This window comes from Saccostrea echinata, unplaced genomic scaffold (genome assembly GCF_033153115.1).
Source record: "Saccostrea echinata isolate AGI-Se365-2 ecotype Australia unplaced genomic scaffold, CSIRO_AGI_Sech_v1 ptg000054l, whole genome shotgun sequence".
NCBI lineage: Eukaryota > Metazoa > Mollusca > Bivalvia > Ostreida > Ostreidae > Saccostrea > Saccostrea echinata.
This window is the reverse complement of record NW_026889803.1, coordinates 52,548,143-52,565,028: the sequence shown is the minus strand read 5'-3', so window position 1 is coordinate 52,565,028 and position 16,886 is coordinate 52,548,143. Positions and strand designations below refer to the sequence as shown.

At 32.2% G+C, this 16,886-nt stretch overlaps 1 protein-coding gene across 1 annotated transcript; it reads left to right on the top strand.

The window, feature by feature from the left end:
• Positions 1 to 498: 498 nt before the first annotated feature.
• LOC133172425 (retinal-binding protein-like) lies at positions 499 to 16,828 on the top strand. The gene is made up of 14 exons (XM_061307306.1): positions 499 to 726; positions 2,636 to 2,704; positions 5,802 to 5,906; positions 6,198 to 6,267; positions 6,388 to 6,431; positions 6,652 to 6,714; positions 6,920 to 7,108; positions 8,467 to 8,542; positions 8,834 to 8,914; positions 9,025 to 9,108; positions 9,683 to 9,789; positions 11,506 to 11,645; positions 13,368 to 13,516; positions 15,581 to 16,828. Exons 2-14 carry the CDS (start codon positions 2,690 to 2,692, stop codon positions 15,748 to 15,750), a joined length of 1,293 nt encoding a protein of 430 aa, XP_061163290.1. The 5' UTR covers positions 499 to 726; positions 2,636 to 2,689; the 3' UTR covers positions 15,751 to 16,828.
• The last annotated feature ends 58 nt before the right edge of the window (positions 16,829 to 16,886 follow it).

The window sequence follows — 16,886 nt, the reverse complement described above, 5'->3', positions numbered from 1 at the left end:
TGTGGTTACTCTGATTTATGAGTTCTTGGCATCATACCCGCCTTCAGTGAATTGTAAATAACTACAAATAAATAGTCCCGCATCTACTCTCTAGATAAGGAAGTCAGACTTGTAGATATTAATCTACAGAATTTGTGGGTAAAAATTAACAGGAACGTGTTATTCGTGTTAGAAACCAATTCTTAAGTTCCAGTTAAAAAAGAAAACCTCTTTACTCAGAAATGTAGACATTCAGAAACCTAGTCATATGCATGTGATGTGTCTCTATCAAAAAATTGGAGGAGTTTATAATTTAAAATAATATGAACAGGGTCCCTAGCTGTCTATGTAAAGACAGAACTGACGGTGTGGGGAGTGGGGCCAGATGAAAACTAGGACTAAAGGTCTTACATAACTAGGCTACAGTTATATATAGTTGCGTGTTCAAATTTTAAACATTGTTGTGAAGGTTCACTGATTCTACTAAAATGTTCTTTTATTGACTGTTATTTCTCACACTGGGACTTTTCGCTCTATTAATTTTTTTAGCAGAATATTTTTTATTGTAGCACAAATGGCTTATCACTGAATGAATGAAAAAGATTTAGCCGGAGGATTTGTTTCCGGAGACCAATGACCAAAACATTTGTATTAGGTATCATTGTTTAATGACCCTGTCGTCTGCGTCAGGATAAATTGCAGACGACATGTGGAATGCAGATTGACTGGAGGTTACGAAAGATATAGGTAAGTCTTGTGTCTAGTCTTTATAGTTTTTTTTTCATGTAAGGATTTTTCGCATATTTATCATAAAGATTTGAACGAATGCAAATCCTGAACTCGGGTAAAATCACTATGTACAAAATAGACCTGTACAATATATAGTTTATAGCAACTTGGCGTTTGAATGTAGGAAGCTATCAAACTTCTGTTTACTAATAAATCACATTGTTTTTTAAAGCACATTCATTATGAATAAAATGTTCAATCAATTTGAAGAGTTTTGTAACTTTTGTTCAGCATTACTGAAATATTTTTGCCGTTCGGGTAAAAGATTCATTCAATTCATTTCCATGCTTCTTGAATGTCTTTTTATGTCTATTTATTTTTGTGTATAATATCTATGTAATATTTGGTAACATATTTCTACCAGTACCGCCGAGACATGTGATATTAATTTGAAAGAAAAATAAACATTTAAAAAAATCTTAAATTAATTGAGTTTGTCTATTGTTAGTGTTAGTATGACAGCAATTATATTTTAAGCCCCTAGGTCGAATAGACTGATACTCGGGTATTATTCTCAGTAAATCTGTACACGATAAAATTGTTTTTCTTTGGAATTCTAACATCCTTTTGGTATGTACTTTTGCACAATGCTTTGTAAAATCAAGAGTGCGAGACTGTTAACATTTTATTCAACAAAAAGAATAACAAAGTAATGCTTATTGAAGATTTAACATTGAAATACAAGGAAACAGTACAAACACAGTCACATTATCAGAAGAAAAATCTTAATTTCATTCCGATTTTACTTTGATGATTCAATAAATTGTTTACAGATTAAGAATGTCTCAAAATCTTACGGGAACGTAATATTGCTCCAATTCCTAAACGAAAAGCCGTTTTAATACATACCAGAGCGGATCAGACGTCGGTTATAGAAAGCAACACTATTTACAATTCATGACCACCTATATTTTTAAAAGCCCCAGCTATTAACACGTCTGTGGCCAACAGGTGGTTGCCCTGTGTTGGGAAGACCTCCTGCGTCTTGTCCATGTCAAGAATTAGAGCAACTTACCAAAATTGTATAAAGTATCACTGGTTAGGATGAAGTAACACTTAGAAATGAGGTTAAACGAATTTTAAAAGTAGTGCATAATAAGTGTACGTAATGAAATAGAGGAAAGAGGATCCAAAACGAATAGCTTCAAGGTATTTCAGCTTTGACCTTGTTTGCCCCTTGGTCCTCATGACCGGGAGTCGACCCAGGACGGGGGTTTAATTGCACTCTCATAAAACCACATCGCAGTGCCTTTTTATTCTGTCATCATAATGGTGCACTAAATTTTACCGACTGTGAAAAGAATATGAAATCAAAAGATACCGCATGTGAACTCTATTCTACACAAGATGGCTTCTCTCGGTTAAAAGTTGAAGCTGTCTGTTCAAGTTATGAGTATATAATGGTTAAAATGGTATTTTTAAAATAAAAAAAGTTTTTTCTCCTTGCCGATTATCGTTCACGTGGGATATTAAGTGATTCAGCATTTTTAATTGGGCAAAGATTGTAGTTCCCGACAATATCTTTTTAGTCTGTGTAGGAATCAAACATCTAGGTAGGCCAATAATTTGTTTTAAACTTTGACTTGATAATGATATAGTATAGAAAAAACCACCAGGAATATTTTTTTTTCTATTTTCCTACATTTAAAAAAAAAGGATATTCATGCAATAAAGAGTCATTTAAGCCCACAGTAATATGTTTTTCCCCCTACATTTTCTTAAAATAACTATGATAACTATGCAATGTAGACTCATTCAAGGCTATTTGAACATGTTCGTTGACTAGGAAAAAAAAACGAAGAGTTTATATCTATGTATAACCTCAATAAATACGTAAACTACGTAAATCGGTAATTTGTTTTCACAGTTTACAGGTACTGACGGCGGACAATGAAGAGAAGGAATTGAAAATGAATTCAGAATGAGCAGAAAGAAGGTAAAATTATCAAAATGAGCTATTCCTCCTTTGTGATCTAAAATAGCTTGTTAAATTCTCTCTATAAGCAGGAAAGTAGCATCGTTTTTGAAAGTTGGGGGCGGGGGGTTGGCAGCCAGAGAAAAAAATTAACTTACTTGAAAAAGCTTGATAAGCCACGAAAAAAAAAAAAGAATGAACATATTTTCAATAGTTAAAGGTTATGTTTGGAAAAAAGTGGGGGGGGGGGGGCTATCCCCCCTTGATGCTAAGTGCCTGGTATGTAAGAATTTGGTGCAATTAAAGAGTTATTCATTACCGGAGGGGACGTGTTAGTTTCGAGGTTTTTTCATGTTTTTGATTTGATTTAAAATACGGTTTTTATCCTTACTTTAAATTTGAATTGAAACATTGAAATAGAAAGTACATGTAATTCCATCACTTGTATTTTATTTTAATAAAGTTTTTAGTTATTTATAGAGTCAGAAATACAGAAAAAATAAAGGAGATGGGCGAACAAGGCGTGCAAAATGCCTATAGCTTTAAATATATAAAAGTCATAATTATTCAGTTTGTGAAATCAGTGTTTAGAGTGAAGGTCTTATCTTTGAAATATATGAAATAATGACAAAGTTCGATCTTCTGTGGAAATTTAATTCTATGATAAAAACGTAATAGATTGGGGTCGAACCCAAGCAATAAAAATCCTTCAGAGTATCCATTATTTTTCCTTCGAAACTAACACGCTAACCACTGTACGCTATACCTTGAGATTTAAATCATGTTTATGACATGACTCTTGACTAAATGGACTTAAATATTTCTCCGAAAGATAAGAATTTTGTGTCATAAAAGTAAAATTTAAGGTATAGTTTGTATATAAGGGGGCTGACTGGGGTTTTCATTGTGCAATATTTCGCGCAGCATAGTAAAATAAGCGTATAAACTCTTTTAAAGCAACTATTTTTGCATAATTTAAAAAAAAAATTAACAAATTTAGGAAAGCTCAGGTTAAAAAAACTAATTACATTTTTAAATAACTGATTTTTTAAGCGATTTTTCAAATGATTGGTACAGTGTAGATAGAAGTCGTAATAGTGTGTTTTTGACGTTATGAATAACAGAAGTTCTTTAAGCGGGGTCATTAATTATGTCATAAAATAAAAAGTATAAAATAGATGCAGATGCTCTTGAAATTTTAAACATAGAAAATTGAGAATCCCACAATCATTTTTATTATTTTTATGTAAATCTGTGGTATCTGTCATGATCTGTTGTACTCCATAAAAACAGGAAAATATCATGAATTTTGACATTTTGAGATGTCCCCTCTGGAAACCAGACTGTAGAATTTTGTGTTTCTTGCATAAAATGTACATTATAGTATTTCCCATCAAATAATATAATTTGAGCAAAAAGTTCATAGTAACATTTGTATAATTTGCTCCTAAGTGCGAAAAAATGGTATCTTCCTACATAATCCTATAGTAAATGTACCTCTTATTTTGAGACGGTCCCTAAAAATAACCAGACGGTAGATTTTTACTAAACTTGGTTTGTATACAGAAGTCTATATAAGGTACATATGGTATAAAACCAGAGAGTTTCTTTATAGTAGTTTTCACACAATAAAACCCCAGTCGGCTCCCTTAATTAAATCACTGTGAGATTGTTGCGATTTGTGGAGATTTTACAAAAAGTATAGTACGGTAATGTTAAAGGAAATATCAAAGAAAATTTTTTCATAATTAAAATGTACTTTTTGACTTTCAAATTTGTCGCATAATAGGCATTTTGCTCGCCTTGATCGCCCATTTTCTTAATAGGAAAGGTATTTTTACCAAAGATATTTCGTTAGTTTTGCTAGCATTGGTCAGAAAAATAGAATAGTAAGTTTACGTATAAAAAAAAGTTCGTTTTTTTTTTAAACTAAATTAATTTGCAAAATACTAGTATGTTGGTATGTTCTTAAGTTTGATTTTTTTTTTTCACTGTCCTTAATTTGGCAAATCGTTTCCTCTAGTTTGAAAAAAAGGGCACTGTTACGAATAATAGTCCTCGGTAATGCCTAGAAATAATACCCGTTTAACTGTTTTTCCATACATTCTTAAAATGTGGAGGTCTTTTCTCACACACAGCCATGCAAATGTTGACAGGTAGAATCTATCACAATCTGTCAAATAGCTCATATTTTCCCAATTTTTTGTTTATGAAAAAATTGAAACTTCATAGCACTAATATTATTAGTAAAATGAAAGCCTGGTAATGTCAAATTAGGAAAATGAGAAAAAATAATTAATTCATTATTATGAAATAGTAGGTCGTAATAATGAGATTTTTAGTCGTTATAAAAAAAATTACGCTTTAAGGTAGTCGATATTGCGAGATAAAAAGTCGGAATTTATAGTAGAATAAAGTCGTCATACGAAACAAGAAGTTGTAATAACGAGATTAAAAGGTCGTTCTTTCTTTAAAAAATGTTTTTACGACTTTTTATAAAAAAAAATAAATCTTGTTATGAAATGGTAATAACAACTTTCTTAAGTCGTAATAATGGTTTTTATCTCGTTATTATGACTTTTTTTTCCTAATAAATTCAACTTTTTCAAGTACATGTAGTTAAAAACGACTTTCAAAAGTGGTAAAAGGATTTTTTTTCTCGCTATGGAGGCTTTTTATCTCATTCATTTTTACGACTTTTCAAGCTCTGTTTACACTCTTTTAATCCGTAATAATGACTTTTTCTCTTGTAATAATGACTTTTTCGAGAGGTAACAGTGACTTTTAATCTAATTATGGCGACTTTAATTTTAATCTCGTTATTCCTACTTTTTATTAAGATTTTTTTGCTACCCAATTGGACCCTACAAGGCTTTCGTAATAAATATAGTAACATTTTTTTTACTTAAAAAAAGGGAAAAATCTTTTGCAATCACGTGGTTTATTGACTAGCAAACCTGTTTAATCGATAATGAATAAACATGTATACACTAGTCTTTCTCGATAGAACTGTTGTCGCATCACCTTGTATCTGATGTAGTTAGACATGAGGATAGGTTAACGTGTCAGTGTTACGTATACATATGTATTTTATATGGCGGTCACTATGTCTCAACAGTACTCACTGCGTGGTCAACTGGTAACCACGGACACCAAGGACCTAAGTATAGACACCACTTATCTACCACACCACCAAACCAAGGAGGAGATCGCACTAGACAAAGTAAGTGAAAGGGGGCAAGAATTTATCTAGTAAAATATTAATTTGTTGGGGGGTTTTTTTTTGGGGGGGGGGGGTTAGAAATTCACACTTTAGTCACGAGGTAGACTTTTAAATTAGTAAATAGTGCATTTTTTATCGTGGGATTAAGATTTATTAATATTTACTCAATACTCAACGTTTTTGTGCAATGGGAATGGTAAAACAGCATACTCTGGTTAGTGGAGTGTTTTATATGATAGTGGGTTATCTGATTTTATATGGATGTTTTTGTATCAAGTTTCCTGCTTTTAGTTCAAGTTGAAAGTACAAGACTTGATAAAGCCAGACCATGACGATTTTTACCTGCATAAATGGCTCAAAGGTAGGACTTCAATTTCTGTATCCTATAAGTAAAGCATATAATATTTTACTGTCTTTTTTCTAAAATCTACAAATAATATTTTATGTTTTAAAATCAGAGTCCCGTTTTATTACTTTACAGCAAGGTGTTATGACGTGGATAAAGCAGAGAAGATGTTCAGAACGGTACGAGTGTATTTTTAATAAAGAGAATGGGTTTAATCATCCAATACCTTCTTCTTGATCAAGAATTCATACAAACTGAAAAGAAATCAGGAATTTACAATTGTCACGGAATTGATGTTTAATTTACATAATTAAATATACTGAATGAAAATAGCTTCCGTATTTGGAAATACGGTTAATGCCACAAAGATGACGTAACTTTGACGATTTTTGATTTCAGAGTATGGCATTCCGAGAAAAAATGAAAGTTGATACAATCTTAGAGGACTACAAGCAACCAGAGGTTTTAAATGTTTTTATATATTTTAAAAATAAGTTAAATTTACATGTAATATCAACTGATTTTGTTACACCATTTATGACGTTATACAGGTCTCCTAGCTTTGATTTCAATATAACTTTTAAGCAACACGTGGCAATATTCATCCAATGGGGTTGTGTGTCTTTTTCTTGAGAGAAAAAGTACATATTTTGTTTTCTTTTGACAGGTGCTTTGTAAATACCTTACGGGAGGGTTCTGTGGCCATGCCAAGGACGGATCCCCTGTTCGTGTAGAACCGTACGGACGCCTGGATATGAAGGGTCTTATGTGTTCAGTGAGAAAATCAGACTTGGAGAAGGCCAAAATACAACAATGTGAGGGTACCGTCCGTGACTGGCAAGAGGAAAGTAAAAAAGTAGGCATAGCCTCGGCATTACAAGTATTCTTTCTTATGGTACTATAAATCACTTCCTATTCGCGAGAACCACACTTTTGGAGTTATTACACGAGACTGTCTGCTCACGAAAAATTCATTCTCGTAATTTTTGCATTCATTAAGTTTGTTTATATCTATGTATAACCAAAGTTAGTGAAAAATTTGTTTTGCTGTAACTAAAATAAAAGAAAAACATAATAATCAGATAACTATCTCGCGAAAATAAGGTGTTGCGAAGGTTTGGTGATATACAATATCTTGGGCAAGTTGATTAAAAGTGGGTAACGTTGAACTTGGGATTGCATTGCCTGTTACGATAATTTATGTCAAAGGAGTAAGTGATACTCTGAAGAAAATAATCCTTCAACGATTAAAAAAAGTAATATGGTATCCTTTATTATAGATGCAACTTAGACATAAAAAACATGCTTAAATTACCCCAAAATATGTTTAACCTTGTTTTGCTTGTTCATTTAATTTCATACTGCAATGGCGAAAGTACATCTTATTTTTATAGCTCAGAATCCAAATAGTAACAGTTGAATTTCTACTCTTCTAGGAGATCAGATCTTTTTTTCTACGATAATGACTTGCTATTAATCAAGCATTCATTTTGTTGCTATATTTAAGAAAAATCGTCAAGGAATTTCATAGTCATGTTGTACGAGATTCTACTGTATTTACTCACAAAGAGGCTTAGTTCTTTTAATGTGATTACAGAAACATACATTTCGTACTATGTTGTTGAAAAAGGAGAAGGGTAATCTTCGATAACGTGACATTCTCGTCATGTTCTTGATATCTGAAACTCGACTAGGAATCCATGCTTAAAACTTGCCAGAACATCAACACACTCCCATATGTCTCAAAACAAACCAAGTAATCTGATTTAAGCATGGGTTTGATGCATCAAGTCACAAAAGTATAGGCGTTGTGCAAGATGTGTTACATCTTACTAAGCAAGATGAATAAACTAGAAATACGATTACATGGTAATGCCACTAATTTGTGCAGCAATCTTGCATAAGTGTATAGTAGAATGAACCTAAGTATAGACGACCAGAAGAAAGACAGTGACCTGTTACTTTATGTTTTAATTTTTTCAAGCAAGTTCAAATGATTAAAGATAATCAAAAGTAGAAGTTAAGTGCAGAAACCTCCCTTTTTCCTAGTCTTTTGGTGGAAACCTTTTTTTTTTTTTTTTTTTAAAAAAAAAATGTAAATGAATTTGATAACCTTTCCTACTTAGGAACAAACTGTACCAAATTTAAACAATGACGTAGATCTGTAATAAGACACTTGTTTTAAAATGTCTTTTTACTTACAAATGAATTTAGCGTGGATACCGGGTTGATGGATTGACAGTTGTGTTTGACATGGCAGGTGTTGGAACCAGGATGCTTTGGCGACCAGGTAAGCATTTTATATATATATAGAATTCTTCCCCTTCTCAGATTTATAAATTTTTTACGTATTCTGAAAACTTCGAAAATTATTTTATTAATTGATTATCAGTAAATTATTAATGGATATCCTCAAAGTTAGCTTGTTAAATGAAATAAAAACTATAAAGCTTGAGTTTTAATTTAATCACTTTTTCCACAAATGCCCTCATAATAACTTTTTTGGGCTTGTTCCTTTATAGATGCCTTTTCATTTCACTTTGTATACTGATTTTGATTTACGGTCTTTGTTGTGTTGCAGGACTTAAAATGTATCTTCATTTGGTCAAAGTTTTAGAAGACAACTATCCAGAGATGATGCGACGTCTGCTCATTATAAACGGTAATATCTCTTAGAACATACATTTAATTTTATTGCAGAGATATAATATTAAGTATTTAAATTGGAGAACCAGAGTGTTATTATTAATATTAATCATTTAAACATTTCAGCTCCAGGAATATTTCCACTTTTATATAAGATAGCCCGTCCATTGATTAGTGAGGATATGAAGCAGAAAATTCATGTTATTGGGAGTAAGTATATATAAATGTATAAGCAGTGTAAATTAAATTTGTTTATTTTCCTTTACATGGAGCTTTGTTATCATGTTCTGAATTGAATAAAACGCTGCTGTGAACTCCACGGTATAATGTACCTGAAATTATATAAATGAGACCTGTTGATTTAGTTGTAGGTGATTATAATGGCTACCGAATGCTTCATGATGTAAGGAATATAAAAAGTACCCTTTAAGGCATATTGGTGCTTAATGTTATATAGCCATTATAAGAAGATATTGTTATTTCATTTTGTAAGGGATTATAAGAAGTAGCTGTTGAGGTTTGTTTATGTTTCAAGTAAGGGATTAGTATCTGTGGAAGTGATGTCTTAAGACATTATACGGAATACAGGGTTTGATGAAGTATATGGAAACCTTCTGTCGTAAGGGATTAAAAATGAGTATTCAGTTACATATTGGTTTTTACAAGAAAAGCTGTTAAGGTTTATTGACGGTAATTTTGTAAGGGATTATAAGAAGTACCTGTTGAGGTATATTGACGCATCAGTGTAAGAGATTATAAGGTTTATCCACGCTTCATATTGCAGGTGATTATAAAGAGTACCTGTTAAGGTACATTGATGCTTCTGACCTCCCAGCGTGTTATGGTGGTACTTTAACGGACCCTGACGGAGATCCAACATGCAAAACCATGGTAGGTTATTTCCAAAACTCTGCGACATCAACTTAAAAAAACGAGTATACGTACTGAACATTCCTTGTGCACATTTCTATGTAAATTAGTAAAATAATATGGACCATGCTTTGCGGGCGCTCTATATAGTGATAAGTCTGTCTTGTCCAGAGCTTATTTTCTCACCACCCTTTGCCCAGTCTGACTTTTACATCACGAACAGACTGCCCAAGGAAATTAGTGTGCAGGGATCTTGTTCTACAAGTTTCTATATAAATGGTCAAAACAGGTATTTTTGGGGGGAAAATCTTTGGCACACTTTTTCAATTGGTTAAACATGGATAATACTAACAAGTTCCTTGGGTAAAAAGTGTACAGTGAATTTTCAGACTGAAATTTCTTGTTTAGAGGGCAATGCCAGAGCAGTTCTTTGCATGACATCTTTATCTGAAGTACATATTTTTGGAACATTTATTCATAATCATACTTCACAGTGACCTTAATGTAACATTCTGGACAACGATAAAGGTCAAAACAATGTATGAAATCCTTGTCCAAAACATATTTTCCCTTTATTTGTCCCAATGTGGCACATACTTCACCTAAGGAGTGCCACTGGGTAAAGGATGTGCAATGTAAGGGTCAATATATCGTTGAGACAAGTTTTAAGGTCAGGGGTGAAGATCGAAGTAGATTGTATGTAAAATCCTTGTTTAGACTACTTTTTGCACTTGGATAAATTTGGTTCACATTTCACCCCGAAGAAATCCTTGAAATGAGTCAGAGGTCAAGATCAAATCAACTACGAAAAGGTGAATATTTCAGCTACATAATGAACTTTATCAAATTAAAATCAAATTTAGTTGATTGTTTGATTGATTTTTACGACCGTAGCAAGATTACCATACCTATTCTGGATTCCTAAACTTCATAAAAATCCTTACAAATAAAGATACATACCGGATTCCAGTAAATGTTTTACTAAGCCTATTTCTTTACTCCTCACTAAAATATTAATAGCAGCGAAGGAGAAACTTCAGGAGTACTGTTCAACAAATATATTCGAGAAGAGGTGTAAATCAGATGTGGATCCTTAAAAACTCAAGGAACTTTAAGAAAATTTGAAATTGCAAAACTTTACCCCACGATAAATTAAGGTCCAGACTTTTTGACATCATAGACAGCTGCTTTTTCAATTAAAATGGAACTCGTAAATTTACTTACCTTTTCATTGGTCATTTGCAAAATTATTTTGTAAAAAATCATTCTGGTTGTACACAAAGGTACTCTGAAGTTGATATTAAAAAGATGATTGGGTTTCTGATTGACAATATCTATGTAGTATTTGGAGATCAGGTCTTCCAACAATATGTCGGGATTTCCATGGGTACCAAATGCGCCCCGTTATAAGCAGACCTATTTTTGTATTCATATGAAGCAGAATTTATTCAAAAACTTATACATGAGAAGAAAAAGACACTTGCTGTGGCCTTCAACTCGACATTTAGATATTTCGACGATGTATTAACAATTAACAATAGTTACTTCCTTTCATTTGTCGACTCGATATATCCTAGTAAACTTGAAATAAAAGATACCACAGAGTCTGACATATCTGTTTCATATTTGGAAATTTTACTAGAAAAAGGCGTTAAAGGTAAGATTTGGGATACCGAATCGAATAAATTCTTTACAGTTCCTACGAAAAAATGTAGATTTTTTTATTCTCACTTTTAGATCTGCTATGGAGGAGATGTGCCAGAGAAATATTTCTTGCAAACCGCCGACTTTCAAGAGCAAATGCAGACTGCTACAGTACCTCGGGGAGATAAGCTTACAATAGATGTTCAAGTGAATCGTCCAGGGAGTATACTTAAGTAAGAATAGCTTAACAAAGACAAATCTTTGAAGTTAACTACAATAAAATCAGTAATCCAAACCAATCCATCCTTTTTCCTAAACCTGCCTAACGTGTTCCTCCTGAAATACTGAACCAGTTTTAAGGCATTTGCGAAAAGGAACACAGATTATTAAATTCGATTTCTTTGATCGATGGACAATCTTCACTAGTGACAATTTATATAATCGTTATCAAATTTAAAAATAAACTTAATATATACTAACTAACGTTGCGTACAATTTACTTTGATCATGTTTGTATTCTTGCCATCATAAGTAACTCTGAGTATATAGACCGCTGTTCTTTGCAGAAGCTGTGATTGCAGACAAAGAAAAACCTTTTCATTTGAAAGTAATTAACATCTTTAAGTTTGCCTGTTTTTAGCTCTACTGGTCAGAGACCAGAAGAGCTTATGCGATAGTAAGGTGTCCGTCGTCCGTCCGTCTGTCTGTCTGTCTGTCTGTCTGTCTGTCTGTCTGTCCGTCTGTCTGTAAACAATTTTTCAAAACGCTACTCCTCCTACAGTTTTGGTCCGATTTCAATATAACTTGGCACACAAGTAGACTACACTAAGATACATAATTTAGTGCATCGGTTTTTGATTTCGATGGACGGTGTTGCCATGGTTACTAAAAATAGAAATTTCTGTGAAATTCCTTTAAAACGCTACTCCTCCTACAGTTTTTGTCCGATTTCAATATAACTTGGCACACAAGTAGACTACACTAAGATACATAATTTAGTGCATCGGTTTTTGATTTCGATGGACGGTGTTGCCATGGTTACTAAAAATAGAAATTTCTGTGAAATTTCTTTAAAACGCTACTCCTCCTACAGTTTTGGTCCGATTTCAATATAACTTGGCACACAAGTAGACTACCCTAAGATACATAATTTAGTGCATCGGTTTTTGATTTCGATGGACGGTGTTGCCATGGTTACTAAAAATAGAAATTTCTGTGAAATTCCTTTAAAACGCTACTCCTCCTACAGTTTTGGTCCGATTTCAATATAACTTGGCACACAAGTTGACTACACTAAGATACATAATTTATTGCATTGGTTTTTGATTTCGATGGACGGTGTTGCCATGGTTACTAAAAATAGAAATTTCTGTGAAATTCCTTTAAAACACTACTCCTGCTACAGTTTTAGTCTGCTTCTAATATAATTAGGCATACAAGAAGACTATACTAAGATACATAATTTATTGCATTGGTTTTTGAATTCGATGAACAGTGTTGCCATGGTTACTTAAAATAGAAATTTCTGTGAAATTCCTTTAAAACGCTACTCCTCCTACAATTTTGGTCTGATTTCAATCTAATTTGGCACACAGTTAGAATACACTACGATACATAATATGTATTTCTGTTTTTTTTTTATTTGGGTGAGTGGTGTTGTCATGGTTACCCGTACTAAAAATAGAAATTTCCGTGAAATACTTTCAAAACGCTACTACTCCTAGTTTTCATTTGATTTCAATATAACTTGTCACAAAAGTAGACTACATTAAGATACATAATTCTATTTATTGTTGCATGTTGCAATGTTTCAAATCCAAGTGCTACTTTTCTTTTGTTATACAAACAGACCAGTAGAGCTACAGTCTCATCAGAGACTTCTGGTTGGAAAGTACATGTAAGGAACATTTCAACCAAACTATTTTTAATTAAATGTATACATCTTAATATTTTAGGTGGGAATTTAAGACAGAGAACTACGATATAGGATTTGGGGTCCTTTACCAAACTTCCAGTGGTACTGTTCCAGTGGTACCATCATCACGTGTTAATAGTCACGTGGTCGCAGAGGATGGAAGTTATATATGTGATAATACGGGAACTTGTAAGTTTGAACACAAATTGTCTTATGATGACTAACTAATATATGCACCGTAACTTTTCTTGATAGAAGCAGTTTGTTTATTTGAAAACTGAAAGGTACAGCCATTAAATTGTATCGTGTAACAAATATTTTTCCTGTAGGATATGTTAATTCAAATAACATAATTATGCAGTGTAAAAGAAAAGGAAAGAGCATATATACATTCATACTGTATAAAAGCAATTTCATCTATCGTAGTTATATTACATGCACTTAATTTAGAGGTGCAAAATTGTTGACATTGTTATGTAATAAAAATAATGTTATGTAAAGAAAAAGGGACAGAAACCATAAAGTTAGTTTTAAACGTAACAACAAGAATTTCCATGTTCTGTGATTGGATATGGTTTTTATACACGGAATTGTGTTTTCTACCCCCTCGCCAAAGACTCGGTGATAGATATACATGTATAAATAATATAATATATCTGAGTGTTCTAAATGAATGTAGATAAATTATGCAAAATTTAATCAAAACGAAAAAGAAAAAAAAGAATTGTCTTAAACAATCCAGTTACTTTATTTTATAGAATATAGAATATATATAATATGTACATTTTATTTTCTTTGTCTTCAATTGGTATTGTTATCTCTATCAGACTCTTACTGCCTTTCTTTTGCACTTAACCCTATAGATGTAAAACTGGAATCTCATTAACTTTGAATATCGTACCAACCAACTGAAGTTTGATAGAACAGTGGCATCGGTGCACATATTTTGAAAGTTTTCGACACTTTTTTGAATTCTGAACTATGATATTGGTATATCATAATGAATGTTATACTTTGCATGAAAGTGTATAATTGTGATCTGCCAAATAATTGATCAAAAATGAATGACTTTCTTTTTTGTCTCTAAAAAATTTAGCAACTTTCTGGGGTTTGGATCTATGATTTCTTCAAATATTTGAAAAATTGATGTAGTAATAATAATAAATAGAAAAAAAACTATTTCTATACCAGTTGAAATACTATGTTCTTTCCAGATATTCCTTCAGTATTTAAATGCTAAACCCAAGTATTATTTTGCATTTCAGATAAAATAGAATTCAGTAATTCTTCTCGACTGTTTAGTACCATTCTTTATTATAATATACGAGCTTAACCAAAAGAGTACGTTTATAAAACTAGAGAAAGCATGCTTATATTATAAAGCCTGCGGAAAAGCATGATTGTGTCTTGTCATAGTGAATATGTGTGTGACTTGTGTAATCTTTTCACGATTAATCGACCCTTGCTTGTTTTCGCATGAGGTCGCATGAGTGAGGTTGAAAAAAAAATCGGAAAAAGACATTTGAGCGAAGGATGTCTGCTTGGATTTCTTTTTTAAAAAAAATAGGAGATAATCAATTTTAAAAAACCACAAATTGATGGAATTTTGCATTTCTTTAGTCCTCTGTTAGCCGCGTGCCTTGTTCATTGCCGTATGATCACCATTGGAGATTCTTCACACTGAACCTTCGCACAAGCTTATCAACCAGCTTATTTAGACTTCACTATATACATTCAGCTTAATTTGCCTTCACCTATATCGTATGTCAAAAAGAACAGATATTCCTGCTCTCCATTCAGACCATTTCCCTACATTTAAGCCCTCTCTCTTAGCCTAAAATGTCTACCTCACTTCAAATTCAAATACTTAGAACAATTTATCCTTCATTATATCACTCGAACAGAAATAATTAGAATGTTTAAATAACTGTAAACCAACTTTTATTCGCGTGCGAGAAATATCCACGAGTTTCGCGACACACAATCATACAAATGATTGGTGGTCTTTCTCCAAATATATAACGTAAAACAAATACCAGTTAATTCAAGCAAATTCCTTCGCCGAAATGAAGATATATTTATTAATTGGTTTTTTTAGTTAATACAATTTATTATAATAAAAATATAATTATGAACGACACATACATTTTGAAATCTCTTTGCTTCATGATAAACAACGTAAAAACTTTGTACCAATTCTGATTTATTATCTGCACTGGTATATGTAACTCACTACCTGTGCTTGATTTCTAGATACTCTTTGCTTTGACAACTCATTCAGCTGGACAAGGAATAAGACAATATACTACAATGCTGAGGTGCTTTACGCAGATGACATTCTTATAACAACAGAAATCAACAGCCTGATAGAACAAGGCAACTGGGAGACGCTATCAAGGAAATTTGAAACCACACACTTATAATTTTACATGTGATAACGGACCATTTATAGTAATCTGCTGGGCACTTGTAAAGTGACAGTTGGAAATGATCAAAAGAACAAATTTTTCTAATCTCTTGTATGCAGAGGTTCCTTAATAAATGTACCACTTTCTGTATAGCTGCCTCAAAATATTACAATACCATACAATGTATGTTATTTGCTACTAAATATTATTTCATCATTATTTCAATAAGCTTTAGGAATTGTAATCTAACTGAACATACCAGTAAGTATTCATTCATACAGATGGATAAAAAATTTTAATGAACTTAAATGAATCAAGCATTCAATTAAAGAAAAATGCAAAACTTTTTTTTTTTACGCATGATATGTCTTTGTAATGCCAATTCATTTTCAGCCGCTTTTTTTGTAATTGATGCTTCTCAGAAAGCAATTTCTATTTAAGGAATCCCCCCTTTTTTTAAATTGATTTCTGCAAACGTACTTTTTTGAACGTGGTCATATTTCCGCAAAGCCGGGATTTCTGTTCATTCCGCGTGTAGAAAAAAATGCAATTGAATTTTTCATTTGCATTTTAAATACGCTGTGATAAATAAAATTCATGACCGTGTACATAGCGTAAATTAATCCCACGCAGAAAGAGTACGTCTACAGTATCTGGTTATTGTAAACTGGTATATAAAATGTGACTCAATAACAGATGAGTTCATACGTATTTTGCTTTTTGTTTTAAAAAACGAGTAAATTGTCCTGAATGTTAACATGTTGAGCAATGAGTATTAGTTACCCTCACACGTGATTTTTAAAAATTTGTCTTGTTGCTTGTAGAAATCTGTTGTTGCTATTTATATTGTGAACTGTGTTTTCATAAACCATAGCTGAAATTCAATTTCGTTTAGTATACATATAATTATAAGATTATATATCATTTGAATTTTTATGTGTAATATGTTTATAATAAAGTTTAAATGACACTAACATATATTTAATACGCTATTTTCAAGGCTCATTAGGCACTAAATGCATTAGTTAATCAAGTAATATATAAAATGCCCAATGCACTTGAAAAACATTGCCAAAAATATTGATTAAATCTATGAAAGATGTTTAGATATGATTATCGAAAATATTCTCTGATTTTTGAAATAAAAGAAG